The 16,438-nt window shown below is 39.1% G+C and overlaps 3 protein-coding genes across 3 annotated transcripts; 1 reads left to right on the plus strand and 2 right to left on the minus strand.

The window, feature by feature from the left end:
• Nucleotides 1-395: 395 nt before the first annotated feature.
• Nucleotides 396-5,860, plus strand: LOC119011869 (solute carrier family 22 member 13-like). Its single transcript, XM_037085303.1, has 10 exons — nt 396-937; nt 1,029-1,132; nt 1,690-1,844; nt 2,957-3,125; nt 3,214-3,334; nt 3,718-3,812; nt 4,720-4,934; nt 5,018-5,126; nt 5,330-5,536; nt 5,637-5,860. Exons 1-10 carry the CDS (start codon nt 497-499, stop codon nt 5,692-5,694), a joined length of 1,674 nt encoding a protein of 557 aa, XP_036941198.1. The 5' UTR covers nt 396-496; the 3' UTR covers nt 5,695-5,860.
• A 1,094-nt stretch (nt 5,861-6,954) lies between these two features.
• On the minus strand, nt 6,955-9,809 carry rpl36 (ribosomal protein L36). Its single transcript, XM_037083317.1, has 4 exons — nt 9,743-9,809; nt 8,396-8,490; nt 7,636-7,770; nt 6,955-7,083 (listed from the first exon to the last, which is right to left on the minus strand). Exons 2-4 carry the CDS (start codon nt 8,486-8,488, stop codon nt 6,994-6,996), a joined length of 318 nt encoding a protein of 105 aa, XP_036939212.1. The 5' UTR covers nt 8,489-8,490; nt 9,743-9,809; the 3' UTR covers nt 6,955-6,993.
• Nucleotides 9,810-10,080: 271 nt separating this feature from the next.
• LOC119010816 (immunoglobulin A1 protease autotransporter-like) lies at nt 10,081-16,370 on the minus strand. The gene is made up of 2 exons (XM_037083315.1): nt 15,606-16,370; nt 10,081-15,316 (listed from the first exon to the last, which is right to left on the minus strand). Exons 1-2 carry the CDS (start codon nt 15,713-15,715, stop codon nt 12,508-12,510), a joined length of 2,919 nt encoding a protein of 972 aa, XP_036939210.1. The 5' UTR covers nt 15,716-16,370; the 3' UTR covers nt 10,081-12,507.
• Nucleotides 16,371-16,438: the final 68 nt, after the last annotated feature.

Below are 16,438 nucleotides of genomic sequence, written 5' to 3' on the forward strand. Positions count from 1 at the left end.
CTTGGAGTCAATCTGCCAGAAAGAATTGGGGACACCAATCCCAAAAGCTGCTACATACTCACACCTAAATATTGAAACCTGTTACTGCACCGGTAGCTGGCTTGGCATTTATTTTGCTTTTTGATTACATTTAAAAGCTCTGCTGATGAATACTTCATTTTGAGTCTGTAAAATGACCATATACGGGTTTGTAATAGAATGAATATACTGAAAAGGGTATGTTCCGGTATTTTGTTTACGTCAAACTAATCTGGAACATTTATGAAAGGGGTAGAATGATTTGGAAAGCCGCTACTGGCACGAATTTTATGACGTCCAGATGATATCCTGTTATTCATTCGAGGTGAGAGTAAAAACACATGATAAGCAAAATTCTGGGATAGGCAGCAGACACTCAAGGTAATTATACAAGTCTTGTGCTCTTCAGGTGAACAAAAGTTGATTGCTAAACAATCAATCATCTCTGTGCCAAAACACACAGGTAGGTTAAACATTAATGGATATAGTTCAAATGAGGTGCAGACTTTTTCAGACCACACAAAGAAAGAGGACCACTGCTGATATGGCTGATTTTGGAGAGATCCTGATGAGCGTTGGAGAGTTTGGATTATTCCAGAAGCTCCTTCTGATTGCACTTTGCTTTCCAAACTGCTTTCAGTCCTTTTTTCTAGCAAGCCTCCTATTCATCGAGTCAGATCCGGAGCGGCACTGTAACACAGACTGGATCCTCAGGGCTGATCCTAACCTGACCACAGATGAGCAGCTGAACCTGACTCTGCCCCGGGAGGAGGATGGGACCTTCAGCAGGTGTCAGATGTTCGTCCCTGTGGACTGGGACATTGGTGCCATCAGGGAGTACGGACTCAATGAGACAACAGGTTGTAACAATGGATGGGTGTACGGCAAGACCCTGTATGAAGCCACCATAGTCACTGATGTAAGTAATGAGTGTAGACGAGTGGACGTTTTTTTATTTGATAACTTTGATGAAACTTTTCATCCAAAAATGTTTGATTTTGTCCAAACAGTTCGATCTAGTTTGTGATAAGGCCGACTTAGTGGAAGTGGTACAAGCAGTGATGATGGCCGGTGTTATTATTGGTTCCCTGGTATTTGGACCTTTTGCAGAGTCGTGAGTATGTTTCGTACATCAAAGTCAGATCAAGTCAGTTTTATCTTTACGGCTCTATCCTTACATGGATAACAGCTTGATTGAATCACAGAAAGCTTGCAAACATTTGTGAAAGGAATGGTTCACAGAGGATGTCAAGCTTCCTGTAAGTTTTATTCTAAAAACGTGGGTTTAAAAATACTGGGTTTGTGGGGGGTTTTTATCACTCACTGCTGATCTCTGCCTCCCTCTGACAAATCTCCCGACATATGATATGTTGGTCCATTTTACAATGTCATTTTACAACTTTATTGTATCATCACTCAGCATAGGTAGGCTATTTGCTAGGCTATCTATTTGGCATTGCACACATCTCTTATGGACATAAACATTATTTAGCTACCTCATGGTTAAGCTTGAGCTATGGAGCTCATGGTTAAAGCTGCAGCACTTCTGTCTTTCTCTTCATTATCACACGCATATCAGCAACTTTTCCAATTTAATGTGTTTATCACAAGAGAAGTTGTTCTTAATTGATAGTATCTAGACTGTATAATTTTGTTCTTTTTCTGTTGCAGGTTTGGTCGCAAACGAGCAACTCAAATTCCAGTAGTAGTGGTATTAATATTTGCCATGACGACAGCGCTGTGCCCCAATGTCTACTTTTATTTAGTATCCCAGCTCTTTGTGGGAATTGGAGGTGGAGGATATCGAGTCAACTGTGTTATACTCGGTATGTAAGCTATTTTAAACATGGTTAAGATATGGTATGGAAGAGTCTAATAAAGCAATGATTTCATCTTAGAGACTATAGTGATAAAAAAATTTAACAATTAGTCAGTCGTCTAAATAATTGCAATTCGTTTTTGGGATTTTTATTTTGTCAAGTGTCTACTAAACCAGATTCACTGAAACAAAGGTGCAAAGAAAAACTGTGTGTGTCTGCTCTAACATAACTTGCTAAATCTTTTAGTCTATTCTCGGTAAACCTTTATAACAAGGTTCACAAAAATAACCCTATAATTATAGAAATAACCCTAATCCTAACCCTAACCCAACAAAGGAATGAATCAGCAACCACTCGACTGTATAACTGTGATTTCAGAACTATACAGTGCATAATGATGAGTTGCTAGAATTACTAACTTTAAGAATCAATGGTTACTCTTTTTGTGTACCTTCAAGTGAATAGAAACATCATACTGAGTAGTGACCCAGTAGACTGCTTAAAGAATAATTACTTAATCACCACTTACTCTTTTTGTGCCCTCTGAGGTGAAACTCAATTGATAATACTTAGTAGTTACTGAGTACTTTCTCATTACTTCATGATTAGCTAGTGAGTATTTCCTGGGACTTCACAGTTACATGTTTAACAACAGACCAGACACGGCGGGATTCTCAATAAAAAATGTAATCATTATATACACACTACATATATATGCAAAATTCAGAAGGGATCAGAAAATGATTACCTCTCACCACTGACTATTATACAAATATGTTCTGTGATAAGGTCCCTTGGTGGCCCACTGGAAAGCGACCTCTCTAATGTAAACTGCACATATGCGGTGTAACAACAGATTGAAAAGTATAGCAACAGTATGTAAGTGTCCAGGTTCAATAAACTGTAAGCAATCATTTGTGCTATATATCTTACCAGATGTTTGGGGAAAACAAAGGCAGCTGGTTAAAGGCAGTAGTATAATTTGACAGCATGTGAGTAAAATGCTGGCATAGCAATATGTACTATTGGTTTTCATATAAGTTAATAGAAGCAGTAAAACCTTCATGTCACTTGTTTTAATGTGATGCATGACGTATTTTGTATGTGTGTAATTGCAGCGACTGAGTGGATCGGGGTGTCCAAACGATCTTTTGGAGTTTGTGTGACTCTGCTACTTGGTGCAGTTGGACAGTGCGTCCTCGCTGGTGTGATCTACCTCATCAGAGACTGGAGACTGGCTCAGCTAACCATAGCATGTGCATATGCAGTGATAGTTATTTACATATGGTGTGCATTAACTCTTTTTAATAGTCCTTTATTGTTTCATTTGAAAATGTGTGACTTTTTCATAAATCAGTTTATTCACTTCTGTCAGGTTTATTCCAGAATCAGCCAGATGGTTGTTAAACAGAGGAAGGACGGAAGAGGCCAAACAGCTGATGGTCAAGGCAGCCGCCATCAACAAACGAACTGTTCCAGACTCTCTGTTGGAAGAGGTTCTGAAGCTATGAACTGCAATATATAGCATCTCTTCTGTGCTAACAAATATTTTTTATTTCTCCATTATTTCTAAATCATGTTTAAAGCAATGTCCTGTATGAAATTTGCTCAAAGCATGCTGGCATTTTAAAAATACCAATGCAAGATTCAGCCTTTATGTGACATAAATATGACAAGGACAACAGTAACTTTGTTTGAAATCATTTGAATCATACATACTTTAAAGGCTTGACTGATGAACTTCCGTTGAATTGAGGTAGCTTATCTATTTAACCCTAGTTTTTGAAAGGTGTAGTGTTTTCCTCGTAACAAATTAATTACACCACAACAGTTTGTGATTGCGTTTTCATTGTTACATGAACTAATGTCTCTGCCACAGGTTTCAGTGAAAGACAATGTGAACAAAGAGGGCATAAAAACAATTTTCAGATCGTCTCTCTTGATCAGATATTTCTTCATTGTACTATTGGCATGGTAAGTAAGGCCAGCACCTCTAAGCTATTCTTTTCACAAAGAATACATGTTATTTTAAACCTTGAAATGATTACAGTCCTCTATTAATACTGGACACTGGCATTATAACATTTGATAATAATCATTTTATAGTAGCACACACACGTGCACAGTGACTCTAGAGATCATCCAGACTATGAGAGCCCATGATGTTGCTTGAATTTATTTGACTGTACAGTTTAACTGTAAATGGCAACATATCGTTCCGTAAATAAAGTTAACTATATTAATATGCCATAACATTTGTCTGATTACAGCCTGTTGTCTAATTAAGCCATCATAGGTCCATGTTGGTAGCATTAAATGTGGTGTCTCATTAGTTTTATTAGGGTAAAACAGCATCTAATTAAGATATATATGGGATCTGATGTGGCATTGTATTTGTATTTTCAATTGCGAGATATTATGGAATAGTGTGCACTATTGTATTAGCATCATCTATTTGGGTTCTAATTAGAGTATAATTCAGTATCAAGGTATATAAGGATAGTATATTTTAGATCTAATATGGCATGATATGCAATTTCTAATCCCAGTTCTAATTTGTTACTTCTCATTAGTTTACTCAAGGGTTTAACCGGTTGTTACTGTCTTATAAAGTATATATTATTCTTAGTGTACTGTAAAATAAAGTGTGGCCGTGGACAGGGCATAATTGTTTGGCTGTCTGGCCATGGCCCTGTTTATTGTTACTACTGACCTGTCAACCAGATGCCTTCAGACTTTTATATTCCTCCAGATTCTGTCAGTCCCATCTGCACTGTAATCGCCAGATTACTGAGCTTCCCCACTCACTTCTATGAACGATTCAGCAGCTGTTCAGAAACTGGTGGATGTTTAATTTTGTCTTTTCTTCTTGTTTAAAAAGGTTTTCTTTGAACGTGACCTTCTACAGCCTGTACTTGGGTATGGGAAATTTTGGCTTCAGCATCTTTTTGATACAGCTCATGTACGGTGCTATTGAAATACCAGCTATTCTTCTCAACATGTGGCTGTTGGAGGTTTTTGGGAGAAGAATATTATTCATTTTTACCGCTCTGAGTGGAGGACTCTGTTCCGTTCTTACCCTAGCTGTTTCCCAAGGTAAACCTCTGGGCTGGGTTAGGATCGTTTGAATTCACGTTTTTTGTCCTGTTGGCCAGGTCTAATTGTTGTTCTGTTTTCAGGATACCCCATTGCTCTTACAGCTTTAGCTGTCGGAGCACGTTTTTTCCTGATCTGGAGTTGTTCTATATGTGGTATTTTTGTCCAGGAGTTGTTTCCAACTTCTGTTCGGTGGGTGTTGAGCTTATTAGAAACATTTTTAATAGACAGTAAATCATTTTATATACCTTTTTCAGTGCCTTCACACATTCAGGCACTGAAAGGTTGAAACAATCACAAGAATACATTCAAAAGTATATTGTGTATTTTTCCAATAAGCATATCTGCTCATTGATTATGTGGACGTGATGTCTGTTATAATGACCATCTTTCAGACAAACAGCCACAGCTTTCGGAAACATGTCAGCCAGAGCAGGAGGGTTAGTGGCGCCACTGCTCAGCATCCTGGCCACGTACCACTGGGCCATCCCCACCACAGTCTTCAGCAGCCTTACACTGGTCAGTGGATTTCTCGGCTTCTTGCTCCCCGAGACCAGGAGGAAGGAGCTTCCTGAATCTACCAATGAGGCTGAAGGCAACAGGTGACCTTGGCAGATATGTTCCATCGTTAGAGGAAATGTCATTAGATACGTTAACAATCTTTTGCACCCTGGTAACTTACATCACTACTTTGTCTTTCAGAAATGTGACCACTGCAAGAAAAGAAAGTGTTCCCTATCTGAAATCTACAGAATTGTAGACATGTGTCTGATTAGTTCATTCTTGAAATATTCATGATGAATCTGCTTCAAACTATCATCACGTACTGTGCGTCAGTGCTCCCCACCTAAGGGTCGGAGGAGAAAAAAATACTTGTTTTACAAAATAGTAACGGTATGTCTCATTTTTCAAGCCTTTTTTTTTTTCTAAAAGACTACATATTTGTGTTCAATGTTAAATTTCAATAACTGAGTTTTGAAGATTTTTAGATAAGATGCTTAGACCGTGTTTTTTTTAAAAGTACATGAGAACGCAGTTTTATCCTGTTTATGTAAATTGAACCCTTCATGAATTTACCACTACATGTACACTTTCTCATCTCTCCTGTATACTTTGTATTACATTTATATTTGCAGTTACCTGTTTGGTAGACACAGTCCAACCCAAAGTAGTTCAAGGAAAAGCCTATTTAAGAGGAGGTGCCTCTGTAAATACGTGTAAAAAAGACGCAACTTTTCTCAATTCAGTTGTAAGATGATTGGCTTAGCAACTGGACTGTAAAGTTGGCTTGTGGTTTTTGATATTACCCTGTATAAATAAAATGCATATTTTAAAACCTTAGTGCTCAAGCTTTGTTAACTTGTATCATTTTTGCTTCAACCACAAAAACTACTTGTATGAACATTTTCAAAACGTGGCTCTGTGAAAACATTTCCAACGTCATAATTTCACATGAACAACATTTCATGACCTTATTCCTACTTTTATATTGTCAGTTATGTTACACTGAACACAGCAGATTTAATTCACCAACATCAGAACTGAGAAATTTGACAGATATTTGCAGGCCAGGACTCCAGTGTTATTCAGGTGTTCCACTGAATTATTGGCTCAATGAGAGACAATATAGTAGTAAAACATAAGTGGATGTTGTTTAAACATGTGGTGCAGTCTTTCTAAAGGCACCAATACAAGGAAAACAGACACGGTTAATGTCTTTAGTTTCTCAAACATTGGAGAATTCCACCAGCCCACCCTGCTTTCTAAATGGCATTTGATGTATGCAAATTCCTCCACGCTAAAGCTGTATTTCCTGTGTAGAGGCATAAAATAAAATAAAAAAATGAATGTGTAATAAAAATATAATTCAAACACACTTAATAATACCAGTTTGCCATACTGCATTTCACAAGTAGTTTAAATGAAAACTCCGGCTACTGGGTTGGGTTTAACCTGTGCTGAACAGGGACCAGCTGAATGCTGACAAATCAGCGAAGGCAAAAGAAGAAACCAGACCATGTGGATTTTGTAGTTTAGAAAACTTTAATTAAGCAACAAATTAGTCTTTCTTGGCAGCAGCCTTTCTCATGGCAGCCAGAACGTTGCTCAGCTCCTCCCTCTTTCTCTTGGCCCTGATGTGAGTTCCAATCTGGGGAATAAACATAGCAACATTAGGCTGAATCCTTTCACCACCGTGTGAACTGAGGTTTCTATCTGCAGAGCTGTGGACTATGTGCAAAGCATCATGTCCAATAACGGGGCACAATGCTTTATACTTGCTACATGCTTGCTCGTCTCATCACTCACTGCATCTGTATGGCCGAATGAATGAAACTATAGATACCAGAGCACAACTCTGTACATACAAGCTGCAAAATCAGTTATATAATATTATCAAAATAGCAATATGGTGGAGTGCAATATCACTGTGGGAGAACAGTCTTGTACTAAAACACTGTCAAGCTACAGAGACGCCCTGGTCTGCAACTCTTTTTCTCCAGATATGAGAATGATAAACATGTCACATCATGATGATAGATTTTCGTGGTGAAAATGAGGATTGTGCAGCAGGGACAATCATTGTACTTTCATATTTATCACAGATAAGAGATGAAATGAAGTGAAAAATGCAACTGTGGCCGTTTATCAGTTCATATTCACACTAGCATTTTTAAGAGCCAACAGAAAATTAGAAACTTACCCTCTTCTTGATAAACTTGAGGGCTCTCTTGTCCTTTGACACCTTCAGCAGCTCCATGGCTCGCCTCTCATATGGAGCAAACCCGCACACTTCACGGATCATGTCACGCACAAACTTGCTGTGCTTGGTCAGACGCTGCAATGGAATAACAAGATGTGGTATGAAATATATATCTTCTCCAATGTCTTATAAATAAATATAAACCAGACAGAATGCTTTATCAATATCTTGGTTTCCCCCCTATATAGCCAACACTAAAAGATCAGCCTTCAGAGCTAAAATGTTGCTTGTTTTACGATGCTTTATAGTTTGACATTTCACCAACACTGCTGTTGAACATTTGAGGAACACACGTCTGATCTATGGATTAAGGCAAAGTGTCTTTTGTCCCCACACCAAGTACACAATTGTTGGAATTGTACATTTACCAAAATCTCATGAAGACCAAACAAGTCATTTTTTAAAAGCCCATAAATATATATGACTTTGAACACAGATGGTATTGTTGGCAGTTTGAAAAGAGAACGTCACCAAACCTGCCTTTGTCATTATACTTCTGCCAAAAGTTAGCGTCACCACTCTACTAGCTTGGCAATAGAGAATCATAATTTACCTAAAATCATTAAGTGATTTACAGCAATAAGACTGGCTGGATGTTTTTACAGCAGCGGCAATCTGGGATTAGATGGTGCAGACTGATGACCTGTGGTTGGCTATTCAAATTGCCCATCACTACAGTCAGTTAACGGCAGGTACTCACCCCGCGACGGCGGCTGTGTTTTGGAGCGGTCACATTCTTGGTGACTGGGTGGCCTTTGTTAAGGCCAACGGCCATGGGGTAGCGGATTCCCATTTCTGTAGAGAAAAAAAAAAAACATAATGTGAACTGCAAAACAATATTTTTAACTAATGGTCTAGTCCAAATATTTTTGGAAGACATTTATTGTTTAAACTTTAGCGAACATCAACAGTCAATATGGCATTGTAAGCTGCAATTATTGTCTACATTTTCCATATCATATTACCATTGCCTATATTAATCTCTTCAGAGTAGCATACCAACTCTAATGCGACAACTGCATACCACAAACTCCAGGCTGACACTTGACAATAATGGCACATACACGAAACAAAGTTGCTGTCCATCTTATTTCCAAAGTTTCTGCCCATCCTGACAAACACCGACTGAAGACTTAGAGTATCTTCACCTTAGATTTTACCAATCCACCAATTTTCAGCCAAATAAAATACTGTTTACAGGTCGACAAGGGATCAAAACACATACAAAGGGCTGTTTTAAGAAAAACCTCTACATGTGTACATGACCTAAACAGGGCCATCACATCCCTTTTTAAGTTATCAGTCATTGCCTATTGGTTGCATCTCCAGATCCCCACAACTTCTCCTGACTCAGTGCTGACTGGAAACTCAGGGGTATGGCACTGAACAGCCACTGTTACAGTACAACTTTAAATAAATGCATTAACGAGCAATCAGTTATGAACTGTAACTGTGATGCAGCCATTTTGTTCCCACAAAGTAAGCATAACAGTGGGAAACCTTCAGCTCAACAGCGACCAGAGTGCACTTTAATAAAGCACCATGTTATCTATTATCACCCGAGTTTCTGTTCCACTGATATAAGCTCGTCTCTGAATACAGTAGCGGATGTAAAACATTTATAAAACACGTGTGAAGTCTATGTTGTGTTTCGTCATGGCTACTTGTCGATAAGCTCCTTCCCCCGGACAGGTTGGATGCTAATACTTGCCTACTATCATACACTCCCAAAGACTGAGCTTGCTCGTTCCTACTTATTTTTTCTACAGACTGACAGACGGTTTGCGGCTGTTGGCAACAGCTCGTGTGATTTCAGGAGGTTAGTCGTCGCTGCAGTATGTTGAATGAACACAGGCGGAGACGCTGGCTAGCCACCGACGCGGCTACAAATGTCTAGTTTTTAATTTATCGTATGGCCACAATACTGGACACAGATGTTTGGTGAGGTCAGTAACCTTGATTCAACTTAGTTTATTCGGCAGAAATCTACGGATGGCGAAGATTACGAGTGGATTTAAGTTGATAGTTGTCAGCTCCAATATCTTACCTGCTGCTGTCTCTAATGGCGGTCGAGCCGGAAGGACTGTTTTCAGACCCGGAAGCGATATATATATTTTTGATACTTGAACTGTGCCGCCAGCTGAACAGCGCCCCTGTCGGGCTGGAAGATGTTCTTGTGTGTAATTATTTGTTGACAGTCGCTTGCTCTTCTGCATTATTACAGATAGACGCAGCATTCCAGTCATCGTTACATATAGATAAAGTGTGTCCCATGGCGGCCATCACTTTCCTTTTTGATATCTGTTACAGTTATTGAGTAATTGAAGTATGTATACTTTACGGTATTGTTTTAATGGACTGTTTATACTCATCAAAACCTCAAAAAACTAAATTCTGACTGTAATCATACAGTTCCTTCAAAATGTCAAACACTAATTACCAGCTGTTTCACTCACTTCTTATTTGTTTAACTGAAATTACAGTTTAATCTTTAATCTATCAGAGCATAAAAGAGGCCTCTGGCGACCTCTAGCGTGTCTGGAAAGAAGAGCAGCAAGCAGCAAGAGGAAGAACGAGAGCAAGAGGAGGAGAATGACAAAGAGGGACAAATCATATCCACACAATTCCGGTTTGAATGTTATAGCGTCTTAACATTGTGACTAATGATTTTATTTGGATGTTATCAAATTGTTCCAGATCAGATTGTTATCATATAATGATCAAAATCACGCTGAAACATTGTGATTTACCTCAGACTCAAACTTGGCAATGCTGAAACAGTAACTCTCCCTCAGATTCGAATTTGGACATATTGCATTGGCCTAATGTTAGAATGGGATTTTGTGAAACACATTCATATTACACAAAAACAATGTGTAACAATAACTATATCATATTCATCTAATGTATTTTTCGAGTAAAATAGACCAAGTTAACATTGATCAAATGCATTTTTACTATTATCTGTACTGCACTATACTGTGCTGATTTTATCACTGTTTGCTTTCATATCTTTCAAATTGTTGCATCCATTAATATACCTTCACAAATAACTCTATGTGTACCAAAAAGAAGACTAATTGAAATTGCTTTTGTATTTATTAATTTCATACATTTAACCCAAGAGCACAATGGCAATAAAAAACAATTATATACACGATAACTTACATGTTAAACAGTAAACACTATAAGGATATGATATTTCCACATTTCATCGTCAGCTCGCTGATACCACTCGCCCATCATTTGTCCTTGGAAAACAAGACCTCCCCAAACACTGCTAGCTGTTCAACTCAAATGAATATTAATATACAGTCTGTGTTTACTTGTAACAACACATAATTCATCCCTTCACATCATATGTTTTTCTCACCCTTTTCTTTCCTTTGCTCATGCTGCTTCATTTGACATTAACTGAGCTGTCATGCAATGAAAATGTTGAAAATGCTCTAACATTTTGAATAAAAATGAACAAATCTTTATTTCAAAGGCTGCTGATACCAGATAACATCACTTTGTTGAGTAATTAACTAAAATATATTAACATTTTAACATTTATTCAATGTTACTGTTTCCTCAAAATTCAAAATTAGTTCACTTCTATATTTTACAGTCCAAGACTTTAAAATAAAACTATAATAGCAACAATGACTGGATATTTACCATCTGTACCACCTGAACACTAACCATTTCCCTTGTAATTGTTGCAACACAAATTCAAACATGCACAGCCTTTTTCAAGATAGTTAATGATATGTGTGGCTTAAACACTTTCAGACTAGCAAATTATTTGGAAGATTTTCAGAAAACTATAGAAGGTTCATTTCTCTTGCAAAGACTTTTTTGAAAAAATCAACAGCACTCTATTGGAGCACAATCAGATAACTTAGCTCGTTGCAACCAAACTGTTTATGTGAGATAGCATTTCAATTCTGTGCAAGAAAGCGAGCGAATATCCCCAAATGCCAATCTATTTGCTTTAGGAGCCTAAAAAAAATAAAGGCCTGGCCTGGAGTTTAACTGTATGAGATGCTGGTATTTCCATCTATTTAAACTTCAAGGGGTCATCAAACAAAACTGTTTCAGTGCTCAAATTTGGAATTTTATTACAGATGAATTATTAATCAATACATTCAGAACACAGCATTTTTATGTCACAATATTTCCTGGTCAAATTACACCTTATTGTTATGAGTTTTTAATTGTTCATTCATTAAAAAAAATCCCTTGAAAGACAGTTCATAGCAAACATTACATCATCTGCTTCTCTTCATGTTATCTTTGAAAAAAAAACCATGTCATGTCATGAAAAATGTTAATTTTGCAGCTGTAACGTAAAGACACATGCTGTATTTACCCTACACATTTGAACCGAAGCACATAAATGTCACAGATTGTGTTTGATACAAATTTCAAAATAAAAAGCAATGTTAAATGAAAAAAGTGTTAGCTGTGGCTTTGATAAGTAATTAAACGTTAAGTGGTTGTCAAATCAATTGGAATGCTTTGTAAAGACATCTTAAAGGCACATTATGTAGGATTTGTCAGTTCTGTTTCTAAACACACATTGTTGAGTCTCATTAGCAGGTCAAAATGTCGGCATTTATTGTAACTACCTGGTAATGGGTCTCAACCATCAATTATCCTTCTCCACAATCACCCTGAAACATCACAAACCAGGCAAAAATATTGAGGAAGACACCATCACATATTTTTTTTAATGAAAATCCTGCATAGGATACCGCAAATCTATGATGATGATTTTTGTACATTCCAACTGTGTATTATTACCGTGTTAACACGTTCCTGCAATCACCCGAGTAAATCATCCATCCAGCTGCTACTTGTGACAGTATTTTCTGCTGGTTGCTCTGTGCTGTCTGCGAAAAAATCCACAACACTTGGCTCAGACACTGACAGCAACTGTGGCTCTGATGCAAAGATATCGTTGGCAAAAAGATCTGTCTGAGCTGAAGGAGCAGCAGCAGCAGAGGAGGTATCTGAACCGAACAGATCATCCAGTGAGTTAGAAGTGCCTGAGGTGGGTGAAAGCAACACATCTGTACCATTTGAGATGTCACTAAGTCCAAAGAAGTCGGGAAAGGCAGACGGTTGGTTTGTTGATTGATCAGACGCATTTACAGCAGGTGACTGAGTGAACAGAGCGTCATTTGAACCGAATATGTCGAAGTCAGTGCCCGAGGTTTGATCCTCAGTTTGGTTTACGGATGCTGTCTCGGAGACAATAAGCTGATCAGTCATGCCGAGCACTACTTCATTCTCAGACGGCATTGAGTCCAGCAGGCTGAAAGTATCAATAGGAGCAGGTGACAAAGCTGCGCTACTTAAAGAAGATGAAAATATATCAACAGGGGTGTTTGCGAAAATCTCTGCAGAGTCAGACTGAGCAAAAAGATTAGAGGCATCTTGAGGAGGTTCTTGATTGAGATCAAGAAGTCCTCCGCTGCCTCTTTCTTCTACGTCTGATGCATCAAGCAACTCGCTCGGCTTCTGAACGGATTCATCAGCAATTATCTGAACGGCCAAAGTCTCAACAGAGGCTGAACTGACACTGTCCCCAAAAATATCATCATTAACTGGAGCACTCAGAGCTTCACCTCCACTTGACTCCTCAGATGCTGCGTTCACTGACTGCACAGTATTGGGAGGATCGATCACAGACGGGCCTGTAGCCTCACCGCTTTGCAAATGTGATTCCTGATCATCTGTCGGACTCGCCTCGGTTTGTTCTAGAGCTCTAACGTCGTCTCGTGTTTCGCTTGAAGTAGTGATCAGGTGGGATGGCTCTGAGGATGTGCTCACAGACTCACTTGTGTTACCGTCCGGCGTGTTGGGCTCCGCAGAATGTGACTCATCCTTTGTATGCTCCCCAGCCTCTTGTTCCTGAAGTGGAGCTTGAGACGTGCCACCTTCTTCTTGCAACTCTTTCATAACGGCCTCCTTTACCTCCTCTGTCTTTCTGTCATCAGCGTGTGCTTTCTCATTTCTTTCATCTTGCTTAGCCGCTTTTGTTGTGTCCTCTACCTTCTCCGAGGATGACTGAAAGAGTCTTCCTAAGAGTCCACCACCGGGTTTGACATCTGTTTTCTTGGCATCTTTTGGGTCGGTTTTGTTTGTTTTGTCGCTTACACCTGATGTGAAGAGCTTAGACAAAGGACTCTTCCCTTTGGACCAGGACCCGAGTTTGGCCTTTGTCTTTTCCGCCTGTTTTGCAGAACCCTTCAGAGAATTTGCTCTTGCCACAGGCTTTCTCTGACTCCCACCACCTTCTTGGTCACTGGATGATTCAGTCTGTTCACGATTTTTGTTACTTTCGAGGCTGGCCACCTCTCCGCTCATATGTTCTGCAGGACTATGTGCAGTAGTACTTGGATTTTCTGATTCACACGGGTTGACAGAGTCTTTTGGGATGACTTGGGGTATCTCAGGTAGCTCCTGTTTCGCAACTCTTTCAGTTTCTGTCGAGCTCTGACTGTCAAGTGACTCCTCGACCTTGTCTACACCTCCATTTGAAACTGTTATATCAGTCTGTGAGATGTCTTGACTGCTCTCAACTTTAACATCAGACTCCTGTTTCGACATATTACTCTTATCTCCGTGGCATTCATAGTCAGTGATTTCAAGGTACGCCTCACTTGTACTCTGTTCTGTGCTGAGCTCAAATGACGAATGATCAGAGTTATTTTTGTCCCTGTCATCTTTTGAATCCTCGGATCTATTTATTTTGTTTTTTTCGGTTTGATCTGAAAGCTGCACACAGCGCTGTTCATCTCTGGCTCCTGGGGGCAGATGAGAGGACAGGTCATACTGAGTAACATCAACATTTGAAGCAAACCGCACGGACTTCCTAGCTTTGTTTGGATAAGCGCCCAGCCTGTTAGATGCTGGACTGTAGTTTGATTTTGAGCCGGGTGCCACGTTTTTCTGCTCTGTTTTTAGGTTTGTGAAAGTAACGCTCTTTTCTCGGGAGAGCGAAGAAAAGTCACGCGCTGTCGGAGAGATGTTGCCTCTGAAATGTCCTGCTTTGGTTGGCTCACCGCTTTGATTGGTTTCCTCTGAGGTCAGCTTTTCAGTTGAGTTATTACTTGTCTTAAATCCTTCCTTGACCCCTGAAACAAAGGAGCTTGACAGTGTTTTCACTTCATCTTTCATTTCTCCACCACGTCTGATCTTTAACTGGTTGTTGTCTGAAAAGCTCATCCTATGAGTAGACGCTTTGCCAATGTCAGATATCTTATTTTTCACATACGTGCGTTGCTCTGGATCAACCCCTGTACTCTTTCTCTCTGGCGGCCAGTTTATTTTTAGTTTGCCCTTAACGTCGGCACCACTTTTATACGTTGGCTCTTTTGCAGGCGACTTTGGAACAAACGCACCGTCAGAGAACCCTCTGGAGCCGTCGGACGTGTTCAAGTTGCTTTTTACAATTTTGGGAGAAGGCACGGCATCTGGCTCATCTGTGCCTTTATCTTTCCGAAGCCACTGGTCTTTATGCTGCTTGTGTCCAAATCCTTCATCATAATTTCCTTTTCTTTTAAAAAGCTGCTGGTAGTGAGACATGCAGTAGAACTCTCCATAAAGAGAGGAGTAGTTGTGTAGGCTGCAATAAAGCAACACATAAATAAGTAAACAAATATTGTACGTATTCAGTATATTGTTTCATTTGTCAATTGGTGTTTCATTTGTGCTAGATCAGCTGCTGTGAATGATTTCAGCACATTGGTGATTTGGAATAATCACAACACATCATCTCTGATAATGTTTTTGCTCAGCATTTCCAATGTAAGAATTTCAGTGTAATGAATTGCATCATTGATGTGTGTCAATATCTTTTCGTTGTATAATTGTTGATTTGAGTCTTTTTGATCACGCTGTAAAAAATATCTCACCTGAGCTTCTTCTCACAGTGTTTACAGCAGAAACAGTTCCTGTGCAGGATAAGTTTATTTGCCACCATTTTTTCCATGGGGTAGACGGGTGTCAAACAGGCAGAACACATTTCCTTGGAGGGTGACTTGAACTATGACGATAAAATAGATCACGGTTAAAATAAGTAGGATTTTGCGCAAAAACATCTCAGGTCAACAACAGTAGGAGGTGGAAAGAGAGGACTTCTGAAATAACGTTCGCTAGGACGCTGGTGGCCCACATGTTGTCATGCAACCAGACGATGGCAGCTATCATTGGGTGGGTATTTCTGTTGGCAATTTAACAGTACTTCTTTTGATAACTTAAAGCAATGTTTAGACATTTTGTGAAATGCATAACTCCCTGGAGTCTCCCTTGTTGCTTAGCAACCTTCAAAGCCTGGAAGAAGACCAGTCCGACACTTGTTATAAATGGCAAGTTCCTGGTTGTGCACCGTCATTTTTGCATTTTGCTGAACTAACAAGATATGATGTGTGAATTTGTGTGCTTTAGAGACATTGGTAGGTCGATTTTGTTGTCTTCAGTTTGACCAGTCTTTAAGGTTAGATAGTTGTTTATACAACTTTGATTGATAAACTAAATTTGAACACCAAGAAGGGAATAAAAGTATTTCCCTTTTAAGCATAGTTACTCATTGCTTTTTCCAGAATAGTTTAGAAAATGTCTGTAAGGAAAATTCTGTGACTGTGAGCTAACCTGCTTGTAGCAATCTAGCATGCAACACCACTGGTTGTTGTTGTTGATGTGGTACATCAATGGTGAACATTAAGCTAACTTCAGGTTTGAAATGTTT

Source organism: Acanthopagrus latus, chromosome 21 (genome assembly GCF_904848185.1).
Source record: "Acanthopagrus latus isolate v.2019 chromosome 21, fAcaLat1.1, whole genome shotgun sequence".
Classification (NCBI taxonomy): Eukaryota; Metazoa; Chordata; class Actinopteri; order Spariformes; family Sparidae; genus Acanthopagrus; species Acanthopagrus latus.